The following is a 27756-nucleotide window of genomic DNA, read 5'->3' as shown; positions in this document are numbered from 1 at the left end:
AGTTGATCGACTCAAAACACTAAATATAGTACTATCATCAAGATACTAGTATGCACATGGGAAGCCACCTATTTGGTGTGCGTGTGTGTGTGTGCGTGTGTGCGTGTGTGTGAAATGAGATATCTTCCCGAAAGGAGACAGAAACATTCACAATCTCTGGCATTTTGACCGGGATCGGACGAGTTTCTTGCCTTCCTGGGCATCCGACGATGTTGCTACGCCCTCTAACGTGCGTTCTACCCTGTTGCCATTATTCTTAAAATCTGGTTTATTTGGAGGGTGCGGGAAAGGTGGACCATCGCGGGAAGGAAGAGCTTGTGTCGGTAGGCGCGTGGTTCCGTTTCAAAGCGCTCGCCTGAAAGCGTGGCGATTTCCTTTCCTCTGGAAGCCAAAGCTCTTCTTGCCCATCCTTCAGGATCTGGAGAGCGCGGCTCCCACCTCAAGTCCATCCATCCATCAGAAGACTGACCAACCCACCGCCTCACCCTTCCGGCGCCTCTTAGCCCCGCAGGGCCGAAGGCGGGTGCAAGCCCCGCCTCCTCCAGCCCCCCTCCCTCCCTCCCTCCCCCCGTCCAAGTCCCTCCTCTCTACGGTTTCGCTTCAGACTTTAAAGATCCTCTTGGGCTCCGTTAACTCATTTTGTTTTTTTCTCATTTGAAACCTGATCCCATCATCCTCTCTGCCCCCCATTCTTCAATCGTTTTAAGAAAGCGGCGTTCCCGGAATTTGGAAAGGAAGTGAGAAAGAGAGAGAGAGGGAGAACGAGAGACGGAGGTAAGGGGACTTCACTTTCTGTCACTATTTAGGATCGGGAGAGTGGGGACCGGGGGAAAAAATCGTCTCTTGAGAAGAGCCCGAGACGGGGCGGCCAAAATGAGGACTGTTGGGGCAGGGGAGGAGGACGGCGCGAAGAGTTATTCCTGGTGAGATGCTAAGGAGCGTCGAGGAAACGCAGGAATACCTCGGCGCCTTTTCTCAGGAGCGACTTGTTATCCCAGCACTGGGAAAACGTGCAAAAAAAATGGACGGACTGGTGACTGAAGAGAGAAAATCCAATGGTGAGCCAATGTTCCCTTCCAGGAATATATAAAGAATATATTTTAACTGTCGATCTCTTTGCTGGATCTCTTCCACCCCTTCTTCCCAGAATTGGACTAGCGGCTTCACCTGTTATCAGGCAAAACAAAACAAAGTTAAACTTTTCCGTCTTGAGTTTAGGAAAGTGCTCTCAGGGACGGTGGGAATTCCTGTTCATAGTAATTTCCTAACTTCAGGTAATGGTCATAAAAGGGAAGAAGGAAGGTCCTGCTTCATTTCTTCGTCCAAAGGCATTTTACTCATAATTCCCCTTACTCTTCAAGAAAGAAAAAAAGTTTGCCCTGATTTCAAATCCCATACTGGTGGGGCCAGCCGAAGATTTCCAAAATAGTTTGCAACTCCGATAGTTGAGGTTCTCCGTTCTTTTCCCTAGAGGCGGTGGGAAAAAAAGAAACGTAGAAGCACTAAAAATGAGACAGAGAGAAGTTGGTGTGTAGAAGGGACATTTCATTCAATTTGTTCAGTTTGAATGGCCGACCATTTCTTTGGTCCAAAAACAGAGCATTTCTCGGCGCTGTAGAGAGATTCATACTATAGACCTGCCGTGTGGTCCATCCAAAAACCAGTCGTTTCATTTCGTACGGGTGTGTGTGTGTGTGAAATTATTCTCTCCCCCCCCCCTTTGGCTCTAGATCCCAAGTTCTAATCTAAAATAGCGTCGGCTTCCTTCGAGTTGTTTCAACACCTTTCTTTCGTGCTTCGCTCCCTTCCCCATCCTTGCTCTGCAGCGTCGCGTTTTATGAATGAAACCGAGTAGATACTACTCTGAGGAGTCCACGTCGCCTGGAGGGACGGCGCTCCAGCTTGCTGGCGTTAGTGACCTCAAGACTGTCGAACTTGGTGGGGGGGGGGGGGTATTAAAAAGAGGGGAAGGGGCGCCGGCGGGAAGAGCCTGGGAGAGAAATGAAGCCCGCCTTGGTCCATGTGGGGATAAATCTGCGCCCCCGGAGGTGGATTTCTGCTCAGTTTTAAATCTAATTTTCAACTCGCCGAAGGGAACCTTGTTCATGATGGTGGTGATGGTCTGGTTCCCCCGCTCTTCTTTTAAGATAATTTTCCTAATTTGGCCACCTCCGGTTATTTTGGAGTTCGGACCTCGTAGTTTCTAAACCAACTTTGCTGGTTAGGAAATTGCACGTTACACCTGAAGCCGAGCAGAATCTGGAAAGTTGCAGCAATGTGCCTGCACGATATCCTCTCAAGTCCGCACGCCTATTTCAGTCGAGTGAGCCCATAAACTTAAGTCCCATAAAATAATGGGACTTATTTCTTCACATGTATAACGGTTGAGGGCTGGAGTTTTAATCAGGGCAAGATTTGCTTATTTCCTCTTTCAAACGCAAGCAGGGTGATTGTAAAATTTCTTGAAAAAAGATGGAATTTGGGCTACATTTTTATTCTAGGTTATTCCGGAACCTGCTAGTTTGTAGAGAGGCTGTGGGGGGGAAAATTAACCCTTCACTAATCTAAGTCGGCATGGCACCGTGTATATGGCGTTGTGTGTAGACTAAGCCCCCCCCCCCGTGTTGAGTTGAGGGGAGCATGAGAGGAGACTACACACCCGCCGCACACACGTTCATTCATGGCCAAATCTATACAACTGGTTTAAATCTCCTCTGTTGGCGAACTGACTTTCTGAGCCACTGCAGAATCCCGAGAAAGGAACAGGTTTGAACAGTTCCCTGCATATTCCGCTACGCAAAAGGCCCCCCTGCCCGTTGAAAGAGGCACTCCAAATTTTCTTGCGTTAGGCTAAAATTTAGCCCGACTGGCCCAAAGAGGGATGCAGTATTGCCTTGTAATTCACCCCGTCCTCGCTTTCCGGGAAACTGGATCTTCAAGGGTTGTACTAATTCTGAGCCATCAGCTTTCGCTGATGTATCTGCACAGCGAACAAGGTGTGTGTGTGTGTGTGTATCCTATCGACAGTAATTTAAAACTTAATAAGCAGTATTTAAATAGCCTCACTTAATAGGTTCGTCCTATTGATAACCGAGTCGCTGCAGAGGACTAAATTTCATTGAAGGAAGAGCCTCTGTTAATCGCTTCTGCGCTTTCTACCCTTCTCTACTTCTCTTTCGGTCCCGCCTCCCCAGGTATGCCCCAAAGGTTTATTGGCGGAAAGGGTGAATCCCAATCTGGAATTATGTTGTGTCACTTTTTGCATCTCGCTTGGTTTCGTCTGCTGAAGCAAGGAGAATAGTATGGATTTATACTTCTCTATCAGTCTTCCTACATCTACCATAGTATTTTTTTTTCCTGCCAGACAGCCATCCATTAAACCCAGAAGTTTTCTATAAGTAGGGTTGGAAATCAATTGTTTCGGAGTTGGAATATATGGTCTATTTAGTCAGGCATATATATTCCATGAATTTACACAACTCCGTTGCAAAGTCAGGGGCTAGCCACTCTTCATTGAAGAAGCCAGAGAGGAGCTACCACTTTACCTCCCACCAGGGAAAGAGGCAGGAGACACTCAGGAATATTGATGAAAGAGTTCGAATCTCCCAACCTTTTTCTGAAAATAAATAGAAAAGCTCCCTCAATAATTAAGCCCGGTGAAGGTGATGAAACAGCATAGTCTCTCCAACAGCTTTTGGAATCCAGTTGCTTTTTAAAGGCATCGGTCCTAGTCGAGACAGCTATTTGCAGCAGAAATATCAATAAACAGATGATTGTCTTCCCCCAGGAAGTAAGATCTGGGCAGTTTTTTGAGGCAGTTTCTGTCAGTAGCCACTATTGCATCAGTCTGATCAAGGGCTAGCATTGGCTTTGTAACGGAGTTCTATAAATTAGTGGAATATATGACTAATTTTGTCCACTTTGGGGCTTCATTGGTTACTTGAAACGCTGAGAGAGAACAATTGGTTTCCAACCCTGCTTATAGGTTTCTAAAAAACACTTGGGATGGTCTGATAACGCCTGGCAGAAAGAGAGATACTAGATGTAGGAAGTTTGATAGAGAACCGGAACACATCCATGCTATTTCCTTGCTTCCGTGCCACTGGGGTGCAGAGTAGTCAGGTTCAAATTCCTACTTGACCATAGAGTCCACTGGATAACGTTGGGGTGTCACTCTTGTTCACCCAAGCATAAAATGAGAGGTTCTTGTAAGCCCAGTATGAATGCTTTTGGAGAAAAGTTTTGAACTGGAAGAAAATCCACAGGTACACAGAGCTGTGCCTCTATCTCCAAGTCTTCCAAAAATGCGCTGGAACTATGTTCCCCAAGCCAGCGCTGTCCATATGGAAGTTATGGAGATGCTGGGACGAGGAAGTTAGTTTAGAAGGTAAGGGTGCTATGGATGTTTTTTTTAGCTGGATGAAACAGAACCTCTGAAGTAAACTGGACTCGAAGTTGGGCCGGATGAGTTTTGATTCTATCTCAAAGAGCTCTGTTGGAAACTTTTCTCCCTTCTCCGTATGGCACAGGGCGAACTTAAAACTTTTAGAAGGGAAAGAAGGAGATCTCTGGGTTGAAGGGGTTTGGAACCAAATCCACAGCAAAGCACCTCAGAGACCAGGAATTCACGACCATTTGAATTCCTTCCCGACGAATGAATTAACCAGCCCCCAATTCACCAGCGGTCAGGCCTGGGATTACTGAAGGTGAAATCCAGCACCTGCAGCACCCAGGGTGGGGAAGGTGATGAGCCCCAGGCCGAAACTAAGAGCGTGGGGACTGAAATACCCCCAAACGTTAGGGATGTCTTTGCCAGCTCCGTGTAAAAAACTGGATCCATACTTTCCTTTCTGCTGTCCCACCCTCCCGATTTTGCCCACAGAGTTAGGGTCAAATAAATAAATAAATATACAGGATGGCAGCCTCTTCTTATCTGTTGATCCCCACTCCCAGGATGGCTTCCCTTAATACTGTATAATACCTTCGCTGTAAAGTTGAGCCCGCCGCCTCCTATAAAGCCCGCCACCTTCGTTTCCTGAGGGCGCAAAGTTAGGCGGCTCTATCAAAGCATCACCGGCGGCTCAGACGGCCAAAATCTTATAGCTTTGATCGGAGCAACCTCCCACGTTCACGGATAGACATTTCCTTTGAATGGACTCGGGCGTGGGATGGGGGGGGGGGGAGACGAGGAGACCGAGGTTTTCGAAGTATCTAGCTGTCCATTGAAACAGGCTTTGCTTTGAAATCCCACCCCCTTTCCGGGTTTTGTTGCTTTATATACGGCAGCCGTAGCCACGTGGGCTTGTATAAATCCCTCGAAGAGACAGCAACGTCTCTTCTCTTTCAGCCGTCCCGCCAAGATTTGGACCCCGTTTGACAAGGAGCGGGATGGGGAAGGCTGGCGCGCCCTAACCTCGTGCTTGGAGTCTACGGATGGGAAGGGCGGGCTGAGGGGCTTTCTGGACTGCCTCGTCGACACAGCCTCACTAAAGATGCGCTCCAGATGGTGCGTGCCCGATCACATTTTTTCCTGCAGCGGAGCGAGCCCTGACTCTCATCCTGCCGAATTCGGCCGAATTCGGCCCGAAATGCCCCCAAGGGAAGCTTGCTGGGGGCAGAGGCGCTAAAGCCGCAGAGGAGAATCCCCCCAAAGTCTCGGGCTCTTTGCGAGGAAACGGGTCCTGAAGTGGGAAAGAGACTCGCGGAGGCGCTTTCGGAGGTGCGCAATTTAAGAAAAAAAAACGGGCAGAAGCGCCGCCGCCTTCCCCTCTTTTCTAACCACACGAGTGGGGGCAGGCATTGACGGCCGGCGTTGTGGCGGGTAAATGTGAGGAGTTTCCCCGCAGAGAGGCCAGGGCGCGAGTACGTGGGAAGAGAGAGGTACCGAGACTCGGCGGCTGGGGCTGGTGGGTGAAAAAAGAGAGAAGGGCGACCTGCAAATCTAGGAAGGGAGAGCGAAAGAGAGATAGAGGGAAAGGGAGAAAAGGGGGAAGGGGGAGAGAGAACGAGAGTGTGTGAGAGAGAATGAGAGGAAGAGAAAGAGAGGGAGAGAGGGAGAGGGGGAGAGGAGAAGGAGAGGGAGGGAGAGAGAAAGAGAGATGGAGGGAAAAGGAGAAAAAGGGAGCGAAGGGAAGAGAGAACGAAAGTGTGTGAGAGAATGAGAGGAAGAGAAAGAGGGAGAGAGAGGAAGAGAGAGAATGAGAAGGAGAGGGGAGAGGAGAAGGAGCGAGGGAGGGAGGGAGAGAAAGAGAGATAATAAGAGGGAGAGAGAAAAAGAGGGGAGGGGAGAAGGAGGGAGGGGGAAAAGAGAGAGAGAGAGAGAAAGTGGGCTCCGTCTGAGGAATGGCGAAGAGTGGGAGGCAAGAAACTGTCACGCGGCGAGGGGGTGGGTTAGAAAGAGAGGGGCGGTGTTTTGCTCCCGGGGGTAAAAAGGAACAACCAACAGGTCTCTGGATAGAATTAGCGCCAAACAAGGCCTGTCAAGAGGAAGTTGTATGTATGTGTCAGGAGAGGAGGGAACGGTGTGCTCAGTGCTTCGGACTATGACGGGGGGGCGGATACTAATAGACGAGGAGTACGTCGAAGCCTCCTCGAGGCAGGTTTGCGGGCAAAAAGTCTGGATTTCAGCAGAAAATGCCCGGAAAGGCAGAGCTTGCTTTTTTGGGGTGTGTGTGTGTGTTTGTGTGTTAGGTACTCGTCCTGGAAGAGAAAGAGAAAGAGAGGAGGGAAGGGAAGGGAAAGCAAATGCGGAGAAGAAAGTGACGTTCGGGGAAAGGGCGAGTTAGTCCTATAGAGAGCGAGAGAAGGTAGGGATGGAACCGGTGGTTGAAGGAAGGCCGTCAACCCTGCAGCCTTCTGGAAGAAGGGACCTGGAGGAGGCAAACAGCTGCGGGTCTAGCCGTTAAAACTTAACCTGAGGAGGAGGGTTGATGCCGATGGAACCATTGATTGATTGGTTGGGGGAGGGGTTATGCTGTAGTGTAGAGCAGAGGTCTCCAACCTTGGCAACTTTAAGACTTGTGGACTTCAACTCCCAGAATTCTCCAGCCAGCAGAGCTGGCTGGAGAATTCTGGGAGTTGAAGTCCACAAGTCTTAAAGTGCCAAGGTTGGAGACCTCTGGTGTAGAGGGATAGCGGGTGGGGGAACACACCAACCACCAACTCATTTGAAGACTTCTGTTGGGTGTTTGTGCGTGCAGGCGCGTCTCATTACACAGGGTTGTATTATAGCAGGCGATTTAAGAATCAGGCGAGAAGCGTCAGAAGATTCAAGGGTTGGTCTTCTCCAGATTGGCTTTTTTGGGGAGAGGAGGTACCTAAATTAGGGTGGTGGTGTTTTTTTAAAAAAGTATTTATTTATTCCTGGACTCGTCCCTCCAGTTTTCCTTGGCAAGATTTTCCGAAGTGGTTTGCCGCTGTTGCCTTTTTCCTAATGCTGAGAGAGAGGAGGGTGGGGGGGTCTGGCCCAAGTTTTGGCACCCAGTTGGCTTGGTGCTTAAGGCGGGACTAGAACTCGCGGCCTCCCGAGTTTCTACGTAGCCTGGTGCTTAAACAGCTCCACCCAGACTGGCTTGCAGGCCCCGAAAAAGCCGCGCTCGGTGAATCGTTAAGGCGCACGGATTCTGACAGGCGTCTCCAACTGCTTGTTCGGTAAACCCCAACCCGAAAAGCTCAAAGGCTGTTGTAGGTAAGCAGAAGTCCCCAAACTTGGCAACTTTAAGACTTGTTGGACTTCAACGTTAAAGTCCTCAAGTCTTAAAGTTGCCCTGTTTGGAGACCTCTGAGGTAAAAGGAAGCCTGTTGGTCTCGAACCCCAAAGTTCAAACCCACACAGACACACAACAACCTCTCAGCCTCAGCGCTCTCAGAAAGCGGGCGAGGTTTTTTTTGGTGTGGCGAGGGTTTGTTTTGTTTTTCACTGAAGCCGCACTCGCAGAGAAAGAGGCGGCCCAGCAAAGAACCGGGGGGAAGGGCAGAAACGGGGAGAGCTTTTCCTGGAAACGGTAAATCGGAGACGCCGGGGTTTTGCCTCGCGTGCGCCTCCTCCGCGTGGAAAAAAGCTCGGCGGCTCGGCGAGCGGGAAAAGCGCGGCGGACTTTTGTCTGGAACTGACGTGCGCGCCCGGGCGCACGTGACCGAGCGGGGCCGCTCACACTCTCCTTCTCCCCCCCACCCCTTCCTTCCTTCGTCAGGGGAGGAGGAGCAGGAGGAGCCGAATCTGGCGGGGCGCCTGGTATGAACTTAGAAGGCAGCGGCACCAGCAGCACCACCAGCAGCAGCAGCACCAGCAGCAGCAGCAGCATCGAAGGCGGCGGCATGAGCTCGGTGAGCTGCGGCAATGGGAAACTCCGGCAGTGGCTGATCGAGCAGATTGACAGCGCTAAGTACCCGGGCTTGGTATGGGAGAACGAGGAGAAGAGCATCTTTCGCATCCCCTGGAAGCACGCGGGCAAGCAGGACTACAACCGCGAGGAAGACGCCGCTCTCTTCAAGGTACACCTCAAAGAGGGGAAGGGGGCGCGCCATCAATCGCTCGCCATGGGGCACCCATCTGAGTTCGTAGGACTGAGGGAAGCCGGTTGGAGGAGCCGGGTGGCACCTGTTTGTAGGAGTTGGAGGCAATGTCCCTCAGAGATCTCTCTCTCTGCCCCTCTCCCTCTCCCTCCCTCTCTCTGTGTAGAATGGTCCCAGCTTTCTTCTCTAAGCTGGTTCTTACCGCTACCTTTACAGTGACCTTGTGCTCTTTATTATAAAGCACAGGGTTTTTTTAAAAAAAATTCCCAGAAAGCTACCCTTGAAATTAATTTATTTACGCTCTGGGTTTTGTTCTTGATTTTTTCCCATTCTTTATAATTGTCCTTTCTTTTTCTTGTCTTGGTGAACCTGCTTCAGATTTCTCCCTTTTCACAGGTTTTCCCTTCCTGCTTGCCCCCCCACCCCAAGAAGTAGTAGTGAGTACTACTAACTCACTGTAGTAGCCTCAACTTTGTTCTGATTAGGGGGAAATGGGAGTTATAGTTCAAAGCGTTAAGAAGGTGGTGTCTGGGAAGGCTGGTTGGGAATAGTCTTTGTTCAATAGACTTAATCTTGTAGGTGAATAGTCTTTGTTCAATAGACTTAATCTGGATAATAAAATGCTGTATTTTACCCTCCCAAACTGGATCTTGTGCATCCTGCACCCAAAAATGAATGTTGTAGAGAAAGGCGAGGTATTCTGATATTGGTTGGAGTCGACAATACCAGTCAGTTTTATGATTGCTTTCCTTATTAACTCTATCTGAGAGGAACACTTATGAGATTATGGGACTTGCAGCTTTTATCTACTTGTGGTGGTAAGATGGAGCTTGGTAATAATGGTGAGATCATCAGAGTTAATTCTTGAAACCTAGGATTCATTTCATCCTACATGTTCCTAACATTGGTACTATAATAAAACACCACATTTTCCAGTGAAGAGAAATCACATCTCTAACAATGGACATGCATGGTTGTGAATTCAGTGTGTCCAAAGAATGACTCCAGTTTTTGTTTCCACAACAAGATAGAAGACCTGAGAGGCATGCTAACAAAGGATACTCAATAAATTAAATGACTTATATGGGATTTGAATCCAGGTTTCTCAAGTCTACGTCCAGATGCCATCCACTAAACTCGTGAGATTCATTTCCCGATATAACAAAACCTTCTCCAAAGCTGTAGGCTTAAAATGGGTATTGTCACAAATTGTATTTACAACCTGTTCAAGAGTATACACTAGAACAAGAAAAAAAAAATCTCACCAAATACTAAATTGAGCAACTGAAAAAAAAATTTTTTTTAGGGCAATTCTTATAAGCTAAAGGTCATGGAAATCACAAGAAAAAGATAGATTGAGATTTGAGTATTTTTGAGTTTCAGGTGGCTTTATAGTACTTCCATCACTTTCAACATCAGGGTGTTTTAATGAATAAAGCTTGAGGGAAGGGGACTAGGTATGAGTTTTGTATGAATGTGGCATGAGCTCAGTTTTGCGGCTAAAAATAAATTCCTCGATTGCAATGCACTTAAAACTGCCTTGCTCCTTAATCCTCTCTGGGCATCCACCCTTATTTCTGAGTTGCTATTTTGCATATAGTTCCAGTTGGGAGATCTCACCCTTAACTTAAATTACTGACAATACTATCCCATTTTCTTTCTTCAACTTACATCCTAGATGTTGCTGAACTAAAATGCTTTTCTGTCACACTTGGCAGATTCCTACCATGCTGTATAATTTCTTTTTTTCTCATTTGATTAATTGCCCCAAGGCTTAATTCATTAGGTCTGCAAGCCTCATCACAGTTGCATATACTTTAATCCCATAGATATCAATTGGACTTGTGTATAATTTTGAATAGGATTGCAGACTTTTTCATTAACTTCAGCAAGCACCATAACTGTTTAGTAAGAATTTATTTCTAAAACTCCCTTGTTTATATTGTTATTGAGGAGTATTACCTGAAGCAATGCTGTTAAATTTCTGCTAAAATGAGTTTAGCTAATTACTTTTAATAGTAAGTATTTTTTTTAAAGCGACTCTATACCCTACTGGTAGAATTCATATGGCACAATCTTTCTCCTTAGTTATTCAACCATCACATTTAACATTAGTACACTTGTTTATTGAGTACACATTGTTTTCTCTCTATTATAGTTTTTACTTTCTGCCATCTGGGTTCAAGGTTGTTTTAGATGTTACACAACTTATAGAAGACACCGTAAGGTTTCTGTGCCTGCTTTAGTTGCCATATCCCCACAAGGAAAACTTGAAGTGAAGTGGTGAAGGATGTATCACAAATATTCAGTTGTCACACCACCTAGTTCTTATAGAAGTGACATAGATGTTTTGAACCTGTGTCTCATTACTGCTAAATTTGCTCAAGGCTTGTCTTACACCTTCACTAACAATTAGAATCTAAGCAGAACTACCAGAAGGAAAATATAAATCTCATAGCTTGCCCCATGATAATTCTAGGAATTTTTTTATTTGGAATATATTTATTGTTGTGATACTTATCTTATTGTTGTTAATGCTACAGATTGTCCTGGAGGATTCTGTTTTTTTGATCACTTTCTGCAAATATTTTCAGGCCTGGGCTCTGTTTAAAGGGAAGTTCAGAGAAGGCATTGATAAACCAGATCCTCCCACTTGGAAGACAAGGCTGCGTTGTGCTTTGAACAAGAGCAATGATTTTGAAGAACTGGTTGAAAGAAGCCAACTGGACATATCGGATCCATATAAAGTATATAGAATAGTGCCAGAAGGAGCAAAAAAAGGTAGGACAGCACCTTAAACTAAGCTTAAAAAGCATCTGGCAGCCACTGCTTATCCTTCATTGTGGATTTGAATATGATACTCCTCACTAGTTGATAGCCTAGAGCTACAGGAAAGCTGTTGATAATCTAGAAAGCACGTAGACAAGAGCAACAAAGATGATTAGGGGATTGGTGGATAAATCATACAATGAAGGGTTGCAGGAACTATAGTTTAAAGAAGAGAAGGACTGTGGGTAACTTGATAGCAATCTTCCAATATTTGGGGGGCTGTCAGAGGAGAAGGGGTTGACCTATTCTCAGGGGGTGGGATTCTACTAGTTCGCACCTATTCGCTAGAACCTGTTGTTAACATTCTAAGCAGTTCGGAGAACCGGTTGTTAGAAGAAATTACTGGCCTAATCCTGTAAGGGAGACAGGAAGGAAACATTCTGGGGTTGCTTACAGAATCTGCCTCTCCATTAACCCTTATTACGTTCTTGGAAGTAGACTTCTCTGGAGTTTCCCCCCCGCTCCTTTGCTAGTACTTTGCTTGGGTGGAGTGACCATTCAAAGTTACAATGGCACTGAAAAAAGTGACTTATGACCATTTTTCACACTTATGACTGTTGCAGCATCCCCACAGTCATGAGAGGCCAGGCGAGGAGATGCGTGTCTCGATGTGAGTGATATTGAGTTGGCCACACCCACCCAGTCACATGACCACCAAGCCACTCCCACCAATTTAGCCACGCCCACAGAACCAGTTGTTAAAAAAATTGAATCCCACCCCTTCCTATTTTCCATCCCCTGAGGGCAGGACAAGAAGTAAGATATGGAAATTTATTAACTAGAGATCCAGACTAGAACCAAGGGGAAATTTCCTGATGGGAACAATTAATCAGTGGTGCTCCAACACTGGAGATTTTTAAGAAGAGATTGGATAATCATTTGTCTGGAATGGTACAGGGTCTCCCGCTGGAGTGGAGGGAGGGGATTTTGACAAGAAGTCCTCCAAACCCCCTTCCAGCTCTGTTATACTGTTACTGTTAATACCTACTTTCCCCCTTTCAAACTTGGAGTCTTATTTCTCTTCCATATGAGCACCAGCTTTACCTCTCTCTCCCCATAATAATAATTTCTGTGCGACTGTACAATGTTCTGTTGCTGTTCTCCTCACCCATGCCTTTCATTTCTTTGGGCCAGCCAGATATCCAATGGTCCCCCCAAAACCAAAAGTCAGCCAACACACTACCCTCATCCTTGCTTTTCATCTCAACTTGTTTAGTTTTTTTGGATCAGAGACAGTGGGGAGAACCTCCAGCTTCTGGAAGAGGGAGGGGAGAAAGAATTTGGGAAGCAGGATTTGCCAAGAGAAGAAAATCGCCCAATTCACAGATCACAGAAAGCACTGTAAAATATTGCAGTGGAACAGGAGGTCAGCCAATTAACTCTGCTAGTTAATTAATTTAGCTTTCCAAGATGATTGGAAGCCCTAAGACATTATGGGGACATACATGACTCTACTAGTTCCTTGCATGTGAAAAGAGATATAAGGAAAAGAAAGAGTGAACAGAGTTTTAATAAATTTGGGATTCAAAACCTAAGAATACTCAACCAGATTTTTTTTGTCAAATGTGATGAGGGTAGTTATATATATCTATGTATGTCTGTGTGTATGTATGTATATAGGTTTTCTCTTTGCACACTTTCAGATTTCTGTCTTTTTTTCCTAACAATACAAATGAACTTTGTATCTATAAAGAGGCCTGAACTATTATTTCTGCTAGAAATTAACAATAGGGGTTTCATTTTTAAATACTCCCAAGACGCTACTTTTTTATAAAGTTCTATAAATCACTCTGTTTCTGTCTACAAATAATTTACAGGATCAAAACAACTTAGCATAGAAGATCCACAGATGATTATGAACAACGCTTTCGCTCTGAATTCAGCATATTCTTCACTACAGCCTCAGGTATGACCCTTGCATTTATTTTAATTTTGTATATTGGAGAATGAAAAGGTAGAGATGCCATGTTTCTTTCTTTCCTTGTACCATGCGGTTAAGAATGAAAACAAATGGCTAAAAATATCCAATATAACCTGATATTTTCAAACGACTTTATAGGTGTTCTTGTGATAGATTTTGATTAGTATTAGAACACTTAGCATGTTTCATTTCATTTCTTCTGCTAGAGAAATATAACTGAAGTATTTTATTTTTGCTTTTCAATAAGAGCACTGAATTTGTGCAGTTGTATTCATGGCATAAATAGTTCAACTGCATCAATACATTCTTCATTGTCAGCAGCTTTCACTTTATAGATTCAATACATTGTAAGTGTAAAGTCCCCTCTGAGTCCCTTGTATTTCCACTGAAATTTGTGTTTTTCCTGAAATTTGTATTTATGTGAAACACTGCACATAAAGATAGTCCTCAACTTATAACAGTTTGTTTAGTGACTGTTCAAAGTTGCAACAGCACTGAAAAAAGTGACTTATGACCGTTTTGCATACTTGAGATCATTGCAGGATCCCCACAGTCACGTGATCAAAATTCAGAGGCTTGGCAACTGGTTCATATTTATGACGGTTGCAGTATGAATCACCTTTTGCAACCTTCTGACAAGCAAAGTCAATGAGGAAGCCGGATTAACAAACATGCTCCTGACTTAACAACTGCCATGATTCACTTAACAAATGTGGCAAGAAAGGTCATGAAACGGGGCAAAATTCACTTAACAAATGTCTCACTTAGCAATTTTGGGCACCATTGTGGTCGCAAGTCAAGAACTACTAGTACATTACAAATACATCTACAGTAAACTGGGCCTTCACAGAAAGAGCAACCATTTGAGAAGGACATGAAACATTGTCATCTGGAAAACACAGGTTTATTCTCTCCAGTCATATAATGAATTTCAGGAATCATTGAGTCTTCACTGCATTGGATATATGAGATATTAACTGGATTCCGTTTCAGTGGGGTGTATATGTGTGTGTGTGTGTATGTGTGTATGCGTGTGTTTAAGCCTGATGGAAGTAAAAGGATAATAATAGAGTTCTAATCCTATTTTATTTACCAGGAAGAGAGGTACCTGAATTCAGTTGGATTTACTTTTGAAAAGACACCCATAAGCTTGTATGTCAATAACTGTGTCTCTCCAGAAACTCTTTATTACATATAAACAAGCTCAATACTGTGTTTGTCTGAGTTTTCATTTTACAGATATACTGAAGAGCGTATTTAATTAGAAAGCTGAAAATGACTGATTAATTTAGTAAATGGCTGAAAATAAGACACGTGCTATTTTAATAAAATACACAGGTTCCAAACTACATGGTACCTCATGACCGTAACTGGAGGGAATACGTACCAGAGCAGTCCCATCCTGATCTTTCGTACCAGTGTACAAGTGTCTCTTTTCCACCTCGTAATCATCACTGGCAAGGCCCGTCATGTCAGAATGGTAAGAAATTCTCATTGTGCTCAACAGAGCTACAGGGCATTTTTATTTAAGTTACAAAATAAATAGCGGCTCCTGATTTAGGGTTCCATCTGCATCCAAGCCAAGAAAAGAAAAACTGGATTTGTTTACTTCAGCAGAAGGTAGAACTCCATGCATACTTTGGTTTGCGTGAAGTTTTCATCTCCACTAAAATGAGGGAGCTAATTCTGGTAAGGGCAGAACTTTCTATGTGTCTCACAGTTCCTATATTTGCAAGAAATTGGCACAGTATAAAGAAGAATATTATGATACACTAAAGAAAGTGCTTTTATATTAAATTGCAGATAAAGTAAAATCACTTGAATAGTTTAGCATTCCTGAAATCTATTAAAAACAGTTAAGTGTGGTTTGTATTATGCAGATAACTAAATGCATAAAACAAATTTTATATTCTCAGTGAAGATTGGAGTGCTTTACTAGGCAAATTGAAAATAAAAGAGAAAACAAAGCAGATAAGGAAGAACAGCCAACTTCCAATTACAAATGTAAACAAGGTTTTTAGTTACCTTGAGAATAGTCTATTCTTTACCTCCATAAACTGAAAAAGTTGCACAAAACTAAATAGACAAAAGATACTGCTTTGTTTCTTTCTTTGTCTGATCTCTATATGCTTATTTATGAGCAAATCCGATCAATTTTAATGCAGTACAAATAAACTAACATTAGGCAGAGTGCAACAAAAATGAAGCAATTCTGAACTGCATAGATTTCAGTGACTGATAAATTGCCTGTCAATTTTTTTGACTGATGTTAATGAAATGTTATAATTCTTTTTGAATGGTGTATACTTATGCACTTTAAATTCTCCATGGTTGCAGTCTACCTTTGCAAATTTTGCGATAAGGGATTGATGGGGGATTGGGTAAGGTACAGATTTCCTGGGTTCTGGAAAAAAATGATGCTATGATATCTGCTTTTACTGTGGGAGAAAATGGACACTTGCAGTCCGAATTTATCACTCAGAGCATCAAAGCGTAATTTTTTTGAATAAGACAAATCTGTCATTATCAGAACACCTATTAATATCACTCTGACTTCCCAAATATGGAGATTCCTTTCACTAGAAGAAAGAATTGCAAATAGAAAAGTGGTTGCATATTATCCATCAAGTACAGGAAATTCTCATTTAGCAATTGCCTTGTTTAGCAGCCATTGACACTTATGATGGTGATGAAAAGAAATTTTGCCACCAATCCTTGCATTTACAATCTATCCGTAATTAAAATCAAGGCTTTCTCAGAATTTCACTTTAATACTTGAAAAGTACAAATGATAATTTAAGGTGAACATCCTGGTGCTCAGCCAACGCTAGATAAAAAAGTGCTGACTTCATACAATATGCTAAACTCTAAAACCATGACAAGAATGTACCGTATAAACTGAGGCAGGATATCTTTACTTTAAATTTGGCCAGCTACTTGTTTGCAGCAAAAATACAGAATGGACAGAATATAATTCTATAAAAACCCTACATTATGATTTATATCTTACGAATTGTATTGTTTACTTAGCATCTTAGTATGATTTATATTGATTGCTTATTCAGTATCCATGACTATCACTAAGTATTGTATCTAATGTTTTATGAAGAATGTATTTTACAATGTTAACGTTCTATATTGTTGCATGTACATTGAGAGCTTATGCACCGGAAACAAATTCCTTGTGTGTCTAATCACCCTTGGCCAATGAAGAATTCTATTCTATTCATTGGCCTTCAACGTGTGGTAGCAAATTTTGGCATACGCTCTTAAGGCATTCTAATAAACTAATGCAAGTTGATTTCATTTAGATTGAAATACTAAGACAGAAGCCCCTGAACTTAAAAGAATTTTCATAAAGCAAATCATTATCTTTGAAGCAGATCTCAGCAGTCCAAAAACCATTATTTGTGATAAAGTAGAGAATGAGAAGACTCATCCAATCTTGTTATGAATGTAATACTAATATGAGTTAAACTGGATAAAGCACCCCTATTTTTTCACTCTTCCCATCACCTAACCCTTCAGTTCCTGTTTTCATAGTATTGTGCAATGGGATAAAAGCATTATGATTTATAGAGGTTATACACAGTCAGTTAGTGGGAACTTTTTCAGATGATTCACCAAAGAAGAAGATTTAATAAGGAAAATGTATCAAACTTAAGAATGAACAATCAAAAATATTTAAAGGAGTGAGAGTATTACATGCTGATAATTGTTTCCATCTAGCAGATGAAAGTTTTGAATGTTATTGGCTGTTCGGTCGTGTTCATTTTGCTTTTTGAAAATCTTTTTTTTTTTTTTGGTATGAAAGTAGGTTGTCAAGTAACTGGGACTTTTTATGCTTGTGCACCACCTGAAACGCAGACTTCTGGCATCCCAATAGAGGGAAACATCAGATCTACTGAAGCTCTTCCCTTGTCAGGTATGTATACACCATCACAATCTAATAAATCACAGTGAACTTCTGATTTAAAAAAATGCTCATAAATATTTCCCTATGAGCCTAGAAGAAGAAAATAGTGAATATTCATCTGCATTTGTTCTTCTGTATATAAATACATGCATATTTATTTGAAAGAGAGCCAATAGGTTCTAGCATGAGTTCTAGTCTCACCTTAGGCAGGAGGTCTGCTAAATGAACTTTGGCCAGTCATACTTTCTCATCCCTAAGAAGCTAGGTATAGCAAACAGTTTTCAAAATCTTGCCAAGAAAACTGCAGGGGCTAGTCAAGGCAGTTGTCAGAGTCAAAAATAGACTCTAAAATTGTCAGGCCTCAAAACTGTCTTAAAGTCACTCTGCATGTCAAATAGAATTTAGATAGGAATGCCTAGTAAATGTGGTCTGGTGGTTAAAGCACCAAGTTAGAAAGCAGGAGACTGGGAGTTCAAATCCTGCCTTAGCCATGAAAGCCAGCTGGGCCAGTCATTCTCTCATCCCAATCTACCTCACAGGGCTGTTGTTATGGAGAAAATAAGGAAGGGGTGCTGGATATGTTCGTTGCCTTGAATTATTTGTAAAAATAATAAAGGTAGGATAGAAGCAAATAAATGTGGGGCAGGGGAGTGAAAATTGTAATTATAGATTAAGTTGCTTGAGAATTTTATTACACTATGTTTTACTACAGATTAGAAGTACCAGGAATCTTCAAAAGACTTATTGTGGTTGATGGCCAGAAATAATACTTAGTTGGAATATACAGGGCTAAGGGCCTTTTTCGTAGTGACACCTGCTTTGTGGAATTCCCTTCCCCTTGTAGTATTGATCATACTATATGTACTAGTTCCCTTCAGGAAGAAGCTAAAAATCTATTGTATACCTCCATTTTCCCCTTTTAGGGAAACTGGTGCTATGGATGGTGGTTGGATTGTGCTTGTAATTTTTTAAAAAAGATATTCTATTATTTGGTATTATTGGTACATTTTATGTTGCATTTTATGAATGTAATTATTATTTTGTAATTTATTAGTCTTATACTATTAACTTCTACAAGCTGATTTTAGTAGGAGCAAGTGGATTATAAAATATAAAAAATATATAAATAAATATGATTTATACAGGATGCATATTAAAGTGTATAATTCTAGAAATAATGTTTTGATTATCTCATTAAATACAAATTCTGTTCTGTAGTCTACCAGAAAGTGAAGATCCTACTTAGGTATGCAATTTTGTCCAGAACTCTTTAGATTACCATAGTTTTTGAAGCAATCCAGCTAATATAATCTCCTTTTGCTTGGCAATTTAGTAATTTAATTTACAAACAGATCTTTTCTTATTCCCCAGAATATAGTTCATAGCTGTTTACACTACTGCTTAACAGGGAAAAATGATATTTATTGAAGAGGTCAGTTGGTGAATGATCAGGAAATCATTTTTCAGGGATTTTAGGACTTTTACTTTGTAGCAGTATTTAAAAGCTATGATTATTCTCATACTACACATATTTTATTTGGCTATGTTTCTTTAAGCCATGATAGTGCTAAGTTTTTCATCTGTGCTATAAATGAGCCCATAGCTTGGTTCTTATTAAACCAAGAAATTATACTCCAATATCACACAATACGGCCTATTGGCATTACTGCATTTAGCAGTGGTTAGCTTTATTAAATATTCTATAGAATAGTTTTTAACATGTAGTTATTTACACCCACAAATATTCATTAGATTCATGCTTAAATATGCAATATATGCTTAACAACTATTTGTTGAGTAAGCCACAGTATTTTGAGTTGACACAATTCATTATACCAAAACGAAATGTTACTTACTGCAATTATTCTTTATCCGCTATAATCTCTATCATAGCATCTTTGAAGGAGAAATAATTATAATTTCCACAGTAAATGTTAACCTGAGATTCAGAAAATGGCCTTATGCCTCCCCCCGCCCCCTCAGAGTTTCATTGAACAGAATGGAACCTGTTTCTGATAGGTTTTGCTATAATGTTTGTTCAATAAATCGGGAATGGATGAAAACTTGTCTCTCTAGTCCTAAACTATAGGAAATGCAGCTGTCCAATACCAAATGTTAAAATAATTTTGCATAAATATGTTTTCAGATTGTCGATTGCACATCTGTTTGTATTATCATGAAACTCTTGTAAAAGAAGTCACAACTTCAAGTCCTGAGGGCTGTAGGATATCTCATGGTCATAGCTACGAAGTCACCGGCATGGACCAAGTTACGTTCCCTTATCCAGAAGATCATAACCAGAGGAAAACAACTGAAAAATTGCTTTCTCTGGAAAGAGGAGTAATTCTCTGGATGACCCACGATGGCCTCTATGCTAAGAGACTTTGTCAAAGCAGGATATATTGGGATGGGCCTCTGGCATTCTGCAGTGACCGGCCTAACAAGCTGGAAAGAGAGCAGACGTGCAAGCTTTTTGATACTCAGAAATTTTTATCAGGTAATTTTTTTTGAAATATAAGCTACCATTTGTGTTTGCAATTAAGACTTTCACTTTAAAATCGGTTCTTTTGCTGTTTCAAATATTGGCTTCCTATAACCACACACAGAATTTGCAGCTGCTCCATCCTATCAATTTTGAACTCCAGCCTTTGTGCTTCCACAGTATCTGAAATCCAGCCTCTGTTAACCCTTTCCCCAGCTTCTCTGCTTTGGTAGTAGACATACATTCAAAAGGCATCAGGGTTTTAAATATTTATTGATTTTCATTTAGATGTACAATGCAAGAGGTGGTATTCAGCAGGTTCTGACCAGTTCTAGAGAACTGGTAATAGAAATTTTGAGTAGTTCAGAGAACCGGCAAATACACCTCTGACTGGCCCCGCCTCCATCTATTCTCTTCCTCCCAAGTCCCAAGTGATTGGCTGGGGCTTCTTTTGTTGCCCTGTATAGGAGAACTGAGCAGGAAATCAGGTTAGTGGGGTAGGGAGAGAATGGGATTTTGCAGTAATCTTCCCCCAGGAATGGGGAGGGAATGGAGATTTTACAGTATCCTTCCCCTGCCATGCCCACCAAGTCATGCCCACCAAGCCACACCATGCTCATCAAGCCACGCCCACAGAACCATTAGTAAGTTTTTTTTGAATCTCACCACTGTAAAATACGGTTAGAATTTGGAGCTTTGTTTGGAAAACCCAGCTCTGTTGGGGATATGGCAAACTTCTTATCCTGATTAAGATTTATTATGCCCCAGAAATAGATGATTCTAGCATTAACAGAATGTAATCCTTTTCCCAATATATATTATTGTACACAAGTATGTTGTTACTTTCATTTTTAAAAATTGGATAAATATTATATTAGACATGTTCTCTGAGCATAGTCTTTTTGATTTAGTTAAAACTTTATTAAATGAACAGGTAGCTACCACAGAAAAATAATTGTGGTGGGCCTCATTTTCTCCCTTTTCTGTGAAGTTTAATACAGCCGATCTCTTGCTTCTGCTATAGTGGTCTGCATTTTCTCACTATGATTCACTTTATTGGTCATTTTTTGCCAAGATTAATGCATAAACATAGAGAGCAAGGAGGATGACCTTAATGGAGATGAACAAAAACTGTTATTTATCTAGGCAGAAGTCTCTGAACCATTTTTAAGCCCAGATCTATGAGATAATATATGGATGTTTCTCAGGCAGGCATCTCTATAATTCTCTGAATTTAAGAAGGAGATCTAGCACAATCTGACTTTCAAGATTCTGTTATAACCAACCTCAATAAACGTAGTCTTAGTCTTTTTTGAAATTGATTTTCTGCTGTGGCCTATCTTTTGGAACTCTTTGATATAAAATTTATTAAAAAGAAAAGGACTAGTGCCTACATTGAGTACTGAACCAGATGACTGCCAACAGTTCAAAATAATGCAGCTAAATTAAAAAGTCCACAGTGTTGAAAGCTTCAGTCAAAATTACAACAGCAGCATGATGCCATCAGGATACAAGCTCTGTCCCTTTCACACATATATGTGACATCAGAACATATGAAATAAAGGGGCAATATTTTGGTCATAATAATGGGTTAATAATTTGGTCATTCACTCCGTTTGTCCTCCATCACCTGTGGATGCCTCTGAGCTGAATGCTGATGAGAATATAACTCCAAACAGATAGTTCTTCAATCTGTAGCAGCCGAGTTCCACTGTTTTAAGATATAGTTAGGAATTCTTATTTTAGGTATGTTCCTAGATCTAATTTTGCCACTAGAAGACCAGTTAAATTCAATAATGGATTGCTAGCTTCTGCTGTCTTTAGAATTAAAATCTTGTCTTGATTATTCACGATCTGTTAATTTGAAATTTATTGCAATGTGTTTGTGCCTGTGAACATTTTTCATAAACTTCACCTAAGTGCACAATTGGGCAGCCAAAAATGTAACTATAGCACATAATTCTAAACCAATTACCCAGTATTACCTATTAATTCTTGACTAAATTCAAGGATCTCATTCTCTTAAAATTGTACATATCTACAAGGTTCTTTCTTCCCGTATAAAGCATATTATTACAATTACTGAATTCTTGGTGTCTTTGTTATCAGAGTCACAAAGAATTGGGATACCTTGCTGAAAATATATGCCTGGTACTGTACCCACTTCATAACCTACTTGAAGCTCTGTTCTTACATCTATAATTGCCCAAACTGCCTTATTAAAAAAGGCTATTAGTGTGATTGTTGGATGTTATGTAATCTTTTAAATAGTGTTATTGATTCTATCTTGCCTTTAGCCTAGAACTTTATGCATTAACTGGCTACAATAGCGATTTTGAAGAACGTGAATTTAAAGAATGAAATTGTTTTAATTGTGGCATTCTCTAAGGATTTTATTAAGTTTATTTTATCTATCTGTAAGCACTATAGGATGTTTTATTCTTTTTATAAGCTATTTGGCTTTTTGGGGGGAGGAAGTGCAGTATAAAACAAAATTGATACTTTATATTATTGTGTATTGTCTTGAAATCATATTAGATGAAGCAAACTGTAATATTTTTTTAAAGATAGAAGGAAAAACAAACTGAAACTGGATTATCTATTTGTTTCAAACACAGGTAGATAATAGGGTTCTTTAAAAAAAACTTTGATGAATCTGTGTAGGATGATTTTTCATGCATTATTGCACCACTGTCCTAAATTTAGCCTCCAAAGTATAATATTTCTGTTTGTTTTCTAGAACTACAAATATTTGCCCACCATGGGCGTCCATTACCTAGATTCCAGATTGTATTATGTTTTGGAGAAGAGTTTCCTGATCCACAAAGACAGAGAAAACAAATTACAGCCCATGTAAGTATATGCTAAATGATTTATGTAATACAGTATATAAATGCTAAAGGCATGGCTAATAAGAAAGTAGGGGACTGAGACTAAGTGCTTTATGAAATTGTTTTACGATATTGAAATGCTTGATCAATCGATATGTAGAATACAAATAATTTTCAGTTTCAGAAATGTTCAGCTCTTCTTAAACCATCAGGTCAACCTCAAGCCAATGCTACAGGTTTAAATAACTAAGATTGCTTGACAATATAATCACAATTTCTTTGATTATACTGCCACACAACCTGCAATATTAATTCCTATCTAATTGACAATTGTATCTTCACTTTTAGTGAATGCTAAACATATGTTTAGAAACATATTTCAGTTAATAAATCAGCAGCAAAAATCCAATCTCCTTACATGGAACTTATATATCCCACGCTCTGTTTGAGCTTGCAGCTGATTTACTTACAAATCCAAACTGCACTATTGGAAATCACCAAATTTAGATTGCTTTATTGTTAACATTTTCCATAAAAAGAATTTTGAATAGGTTAATAAATTAATAATGAATAGCTTAATAAAGAATATATAAGGTTAGAATAACAAGCCAATCCTTTTAGAATCACTTGACCTTTGGTGTGTGTGTGTGTGTGTGTGTGTGTGTGTGTGTGTGTGTGTGTGTGAATTTGCAATTTGCAAACAGATTAAACAATTTCACTATAATCCAGATGCTAGCTTAGGTATGTCCCCTAAATTTATATTAATAATAAAAATAATAAAACGGTGCCTTTGATGCAATCCCCAAGCAATTGAAGTATCAGCTGAACATCCATTGGCCTTGACAAATTCACCATCAGTCAATTGCAAAAGGCAGCTTTACTTGGAACAGCTTGCATCCTGCAATGATACTTCTAAGATCATAAAACATCAACATTTGCCTCTCCTGAGTCCTTTGGAAGGACTTGATAGGTGGATAAAAATGTCGAATCCCATCTGAACATCTGGCTGACTGTGCGACGAGCCATCAAAAAGTGAATTCTCTATTTATTTAATTTATTTTAACTGCATTCGTGTCAGACATACATTCTATTTTACAATTTGTGAGTCCAAACAATATGTTAAGGGTGCATGATTATGTTTGTGTAGCAAACCGAGCATGTGTTGACAATAGTCACTGCTAATGCTGTCATTCAGCAAATGAACCCCTGACACAGTAGATTAATGACAGTCCTAGTTGAGCTGTTTTCATCCTCTTTGGTCAATATTGTTTAAGCACTTCCATTAAAAACAAAATGGCAAAATCAAATCCCCACCACCAACACAAAGGTTTGAAGTCAGTCTACTTGAGCTGGAACCACCACATACATGCATGTGACTGCAAGGAGTCTAATCCTTCATTCCAGAAATGTCACTATGGACATTAAACTACTCCCCAGAAGACTGGGAAGAAAAACGAAGTGGAACAGCAGATACATTGTTGTGGAAGAGTTTGGTCATAGATACCCAGAACACAGTACAATGAGGAAATAATGCTAAAATGTATCTGCAAATTCCAGCCTGTACTTGCACACTAATGTCAGTTGCAAGTAGATAAATCACAGGGTGGTTGTTTTTTTTTTCTCAAGATATCACAAGCTATGGTTCACCATTTGTCCCCCACCCAATTTAGAGGATGGTAATGGCTCTGCATTGCCAATTCTCTTCCTCCTTGGGTCATATCCTTGAAAAACAAATACAATCTAATTATAAGCTAATGCAGAGCATTTAAATCAGATAATCATTTGCTATTGTTTTCATTCATTGATATTAGATTAGAAATATACAAGAGAAAAAAAATATACCACATTGCTTTCTTAACCCTATATATTTTATATTGAAATTTGCCAGAACTATTGTGTATCTACTTGTTATCATGATAGCAGATACATTCTCTTTGTTTTGGCAAGCTATTCGTTTGTATACATAGGGTGAGATTTTTATGAATTGCTGTTAGCTCCGAAATTGATAAAATAAAATTTCAGAACAATATTATTCCAGTAATCACCATTTCAACTCATTCGTTTTCTGATTTGTTAAGGTTGAACCAGTGTTTGCTAGGCAGCTGTACTACTTTGCACAGCAAAACACCGGACCTTTCCTGAGAGGCTACGATATATCAGAACAAATAACCACTTCAGAAGATTATCATAGATCCATCCACCATTCCTCTGTTCAGGAATAAACACAGGAACACTGAAATCTACATTTTAGGAGGTAAACGGAAGGCAAAGTACTTTGGATCACAGCTAAAGGATGGGCACCAGTGCTTTGAATTTTCCTGAGAAATCATCACCAACTGGAAATGTACATGGAAGGGATACCGTCAGTGTAAGAATCTAGAACCCTGAGTGATCTGTGAAAATACCTTGATTTAAGTACACATGACTTTAGCCATGCGATTATGGCTTTCTCTCTATGCATACAGTAATATGCTTATTACTCCAGAGCTGAAGAAGTTTCTTGGATGAGAAGAAAACCGTCTTCATGAAAAAACCAGGAAGTCCAGTTGCCTCTTGAAAAAGCACCTTTGGGACAGTTCTCAGGAAGATAAGCAATGCTGTGTTAGTATACTAGGGACAATGCAGTCATTTATGCACTATATAGGATGAAACTCAGGCTCACTGGTTCTTCTCAACTTCAGTCCTACAGCCTCACTCCCAATCTTTGAAAAAGTCTAACTGTAATGAGTGAGTTCATGTTAGCAATGCCATTTGATTAACATGCTGCATATGGCTTGCTTTGTCTGACAAGTTGTACAAGGCTAATCTGCATTATACATCTCAACTGTATTGCTGAATTAATTGGATGAGAAATGGTTAAGAGCGCTTTTCATTCTTAGTGGTTTAAGTCTAGAAAAGTGAAGTTGAAAAATTAAACGTGTATGTCGTTCCCCACCCCACCACCCCACCCCAGTTCTAACCAGGAAGTAGGAAGAAATGTAAAAACATTTTAATCATGACCTGTGGGTGATTCTGTGACATAGGTGTTATTGAAATGGGCAAGACGAGTTGAAATGAAACCTGTGAGTTCACCAAATACCAATCTAGATCAGGGCTGTCAAACTTGCAGCTTGCGGGCTGGATGCGTCACGCTCTGGCCACGCCCATGCCTGGTTTAGCAAAGGGGGGGAAAGTCCCGATATGTCACATGACACTGCTGAGATGATGTGAGTTTGTCACCCCTGATCTAGACTCGGAGGAGTTGGTTCATACATTTTTTGTTTATTAAATGCAGGTGGTCCTTGACTGAGGACCACATTGGGATCTGAAGTTCCATCACTAAGTGATGTGGTTGTTAAAGTGAGTTGCGCCTGATTTCATGACCTTCCTTGCCACAGTTGTTAAGCAAATATCAGAATTGGAAGGGAGCTTGGGGATCATCAGCTTTGCTGGCTGAGGAATTCTGGGAGTTGAAGTCCAGAAGTCTTAAAGTTGCCAAGGTTGGAGACCCCGATCTAATCCAACTCACTGCTCAAGCAGGAAACCCTATATCATTTCAGACAAATGGTGGTCCAATCTCTTCTTAAAAACTTGGTTGCTGGAATTAGGTATGTCTAGTCTAGTGAAAAGAAGGACTGTGGTGACATGATAGCAGTGTTCCATTATCTCAGGGGCTGCCCCAAAGAAGAGGGAGTCAAGCTATTCTCCAAAGCACCTGAGGGCAGGACAAGAAGCAATGGGTGGAAACTAATCAAGGAGAGAAGCAACCTAGAAATAAAAAGTGATTTCCTGACGGTTAGAACAATTAACCAGTGGAACAACTTGCCTCCAGAAGTTGTGAATTCTCCAACACTGGAAGTTTTTAAGAAGAGATTGGACAACCATTTATCCGAAATGGTGTGGGGTTTCCTGCCTGAGCAGGAGGTTGGACTAGAAGACCTCCAAGGTCCTTTTCAACTCTGTTAATTCTGTTCTGTTAAATCATCATGGTCATTAAGTGAATCATGGTTGTTAAGTAACAGCCTCCATTGGCCTTGACTTTGAATTTTTAGCCTGCCTTTATTACTTTATAAGTAAGTCAAGATTCCAACTAGAATCTCTTTGGGAAAACGATAAATGAGAACCACAGGAGCCCAAGATGCTGAACCATACAAGCCAGTCACGAAGAGCCCAAATCTTGATCACATAATCCCAGAGAGGCTTCAACTGTTATAAACACAGGCCCGTTGCCAAGCGTCCAGATTTTGATCGTGTGACGATGGGGATGCTGTGATGGTTATAAGTGTGAGGACCAGTCATAATTCACTTTTATAATTTCAAACAGTTGCTAAATGAATGGTCGTGTAGAGGATTAATTGTTTTGTATCTTAGTCTTTGGAAAATTCACAATACATTAAACATTCCTACAACTGCAATGATAAAACTTAGTGTGTATAGCACTGAGTACACCAAGTAATAGGAATACTTTTTATTTTGATTGTAAAAGTTGAGCAAAAGTCAATAGAAAAATATGTGGAAAATGATCAAATAGGAACCTCAGCTGTGAGAAAAAGGTACCTTACCTTCCTGCTTTCATTTCTCTTTTGGTAGACTATGAAAATGCAGAATAAAATAAAGGTAGAAATGTTTATTGAGTATAAGCAATATAATTATGCTGTACATACTTTTAAGATTTAGATTTATGTTTGATAAATAAAATGTTCCAGTTTTTACAATCTTATTTTCAAATAACTCATACATAACTTGCCCTTCCATTTTAAATTTTGATATGACTTCTGAGGTTCACTTTCTTCCTGCATCTGCATAGTATTATTGCATTATATAATGAAAATTAAGCAGATATTTTTTTTGTACACATTATCTGGTTGAGGTCAACAACCTTGCCCAGATCGAACAGTTTCTCAGAAGACACCAATGCTGTAAGTTTTATAAATATACGTGGTTGTATGACAAACCTATTGCTGAAAATCATGGCTGGTATCCAGACAAGCTTACTATTCCTTCAGTGAAAATTAAGTGCGTATGTATGCAATTAAATATGTAATAAGGCAGATATGGTGTTAATGTGGCTGTGTATGCTCTTTATGAGCAATATATTTCCCGAGTATTAACCTCAAATAAGATAATTGTAGCAAGAGCATAGGTTTCCTTTGATCTTTCAAATGGGCATGCTATTTACATCAGCAGTTGTCATTGCCCCGGAGGTGGGGGAAACACCATCAGGGCTCTTCAGAAAGTTTTCAGGGAAGAAGAAGAAGAAGAAGAAGAAGAAGAAGAAGAAGAA

The 27756-nt window shown here is 40.8% G+C and overlaps 1 protein-coding gene across 2 annotated transcripts; it reads left to right on the top strand.

Annotated features, from left to right (window-relative positions):
* The first annotated feature begins 625 nt into the window (after positions 1 to 625).
* Positions 626 to 27187, top strand: IRF4 (interferon regulatory factor 4). 2 transcript variants are annotated; one of them, XM_087930778.1, is made up of 9 exons: positions 626 to 774; positions 8193 to 8493; positions 11109 to 11295; positions 13161 to 13249; positions 14603 to 14744; positions 17082 to 17189; positions 19327 to 19677; positions 22403 to 22515; positions 24572 to 27187. In XM_087930778.1, the coding sequence occupies exons 2-9, from the start codon at positions 8236 to 8238 to the stop codon at positions 24713 to 24715; spliced, it is 1392 nt and encodes a 463-aa protein (XP_087786904.1). In that variant the 5' UTR covers positions 626 to 774; positions 8193 to 8235; the 3' UTR covers positions 24716 to 27187. The 2 variants fall into 2 exon arrangements, with proteins under 2 accessions (XP_087786904.1, XP_087786903.1); XM_087930777.1 differs by having other exon boundaries at positions 17079 to 17189.
* The last annotated feature ends 569 nt before the right edge of the window (positions 27188 to 27756 follow it).

This window comes from Pseudonaja textilis, chromosome 3 (assembly GCF_049901715.1).
Source record: "Pseudonaja textilis isolate UNSWEBS1 chromosome 3, rPseTex1.2, whole genome shotgun sequence".
NCBI lineage: Eukaryota > Metazoa > Chordata > Lepidosauria > Squamata > Elapidae > Pseudonaja > Pseudonaja textilis.
Note: the sequence above shows the minus strand (reverse complement) of the source record. Positions and strands in the feature narration are given on the sequence as shown.

Bases quoted from the DNA above. Each gene is read 5' to 3' on its own strand.
- IRF4 (XM_087930777.1), top strand. From the start codon at position 8,236: ATGAACTTAGAAGGCAGCGGCACCAGCAGCACCACCAGCAGCAGCAGC. The intron at 13,250-14,602 runs GTATGACCCTTG...TAAAATACACAG, and splicing joins ATTCTTCACTACAGCCTCAG to GTTCCAAACTACATGGTACC. The intron at 19,678-22,402 runs GTAATTTTTTTT...TTTGTTTTCTAG, and splicing joins TACTCAGAAATTTTTATCAG to AACTACAAATATTTGCCCAC.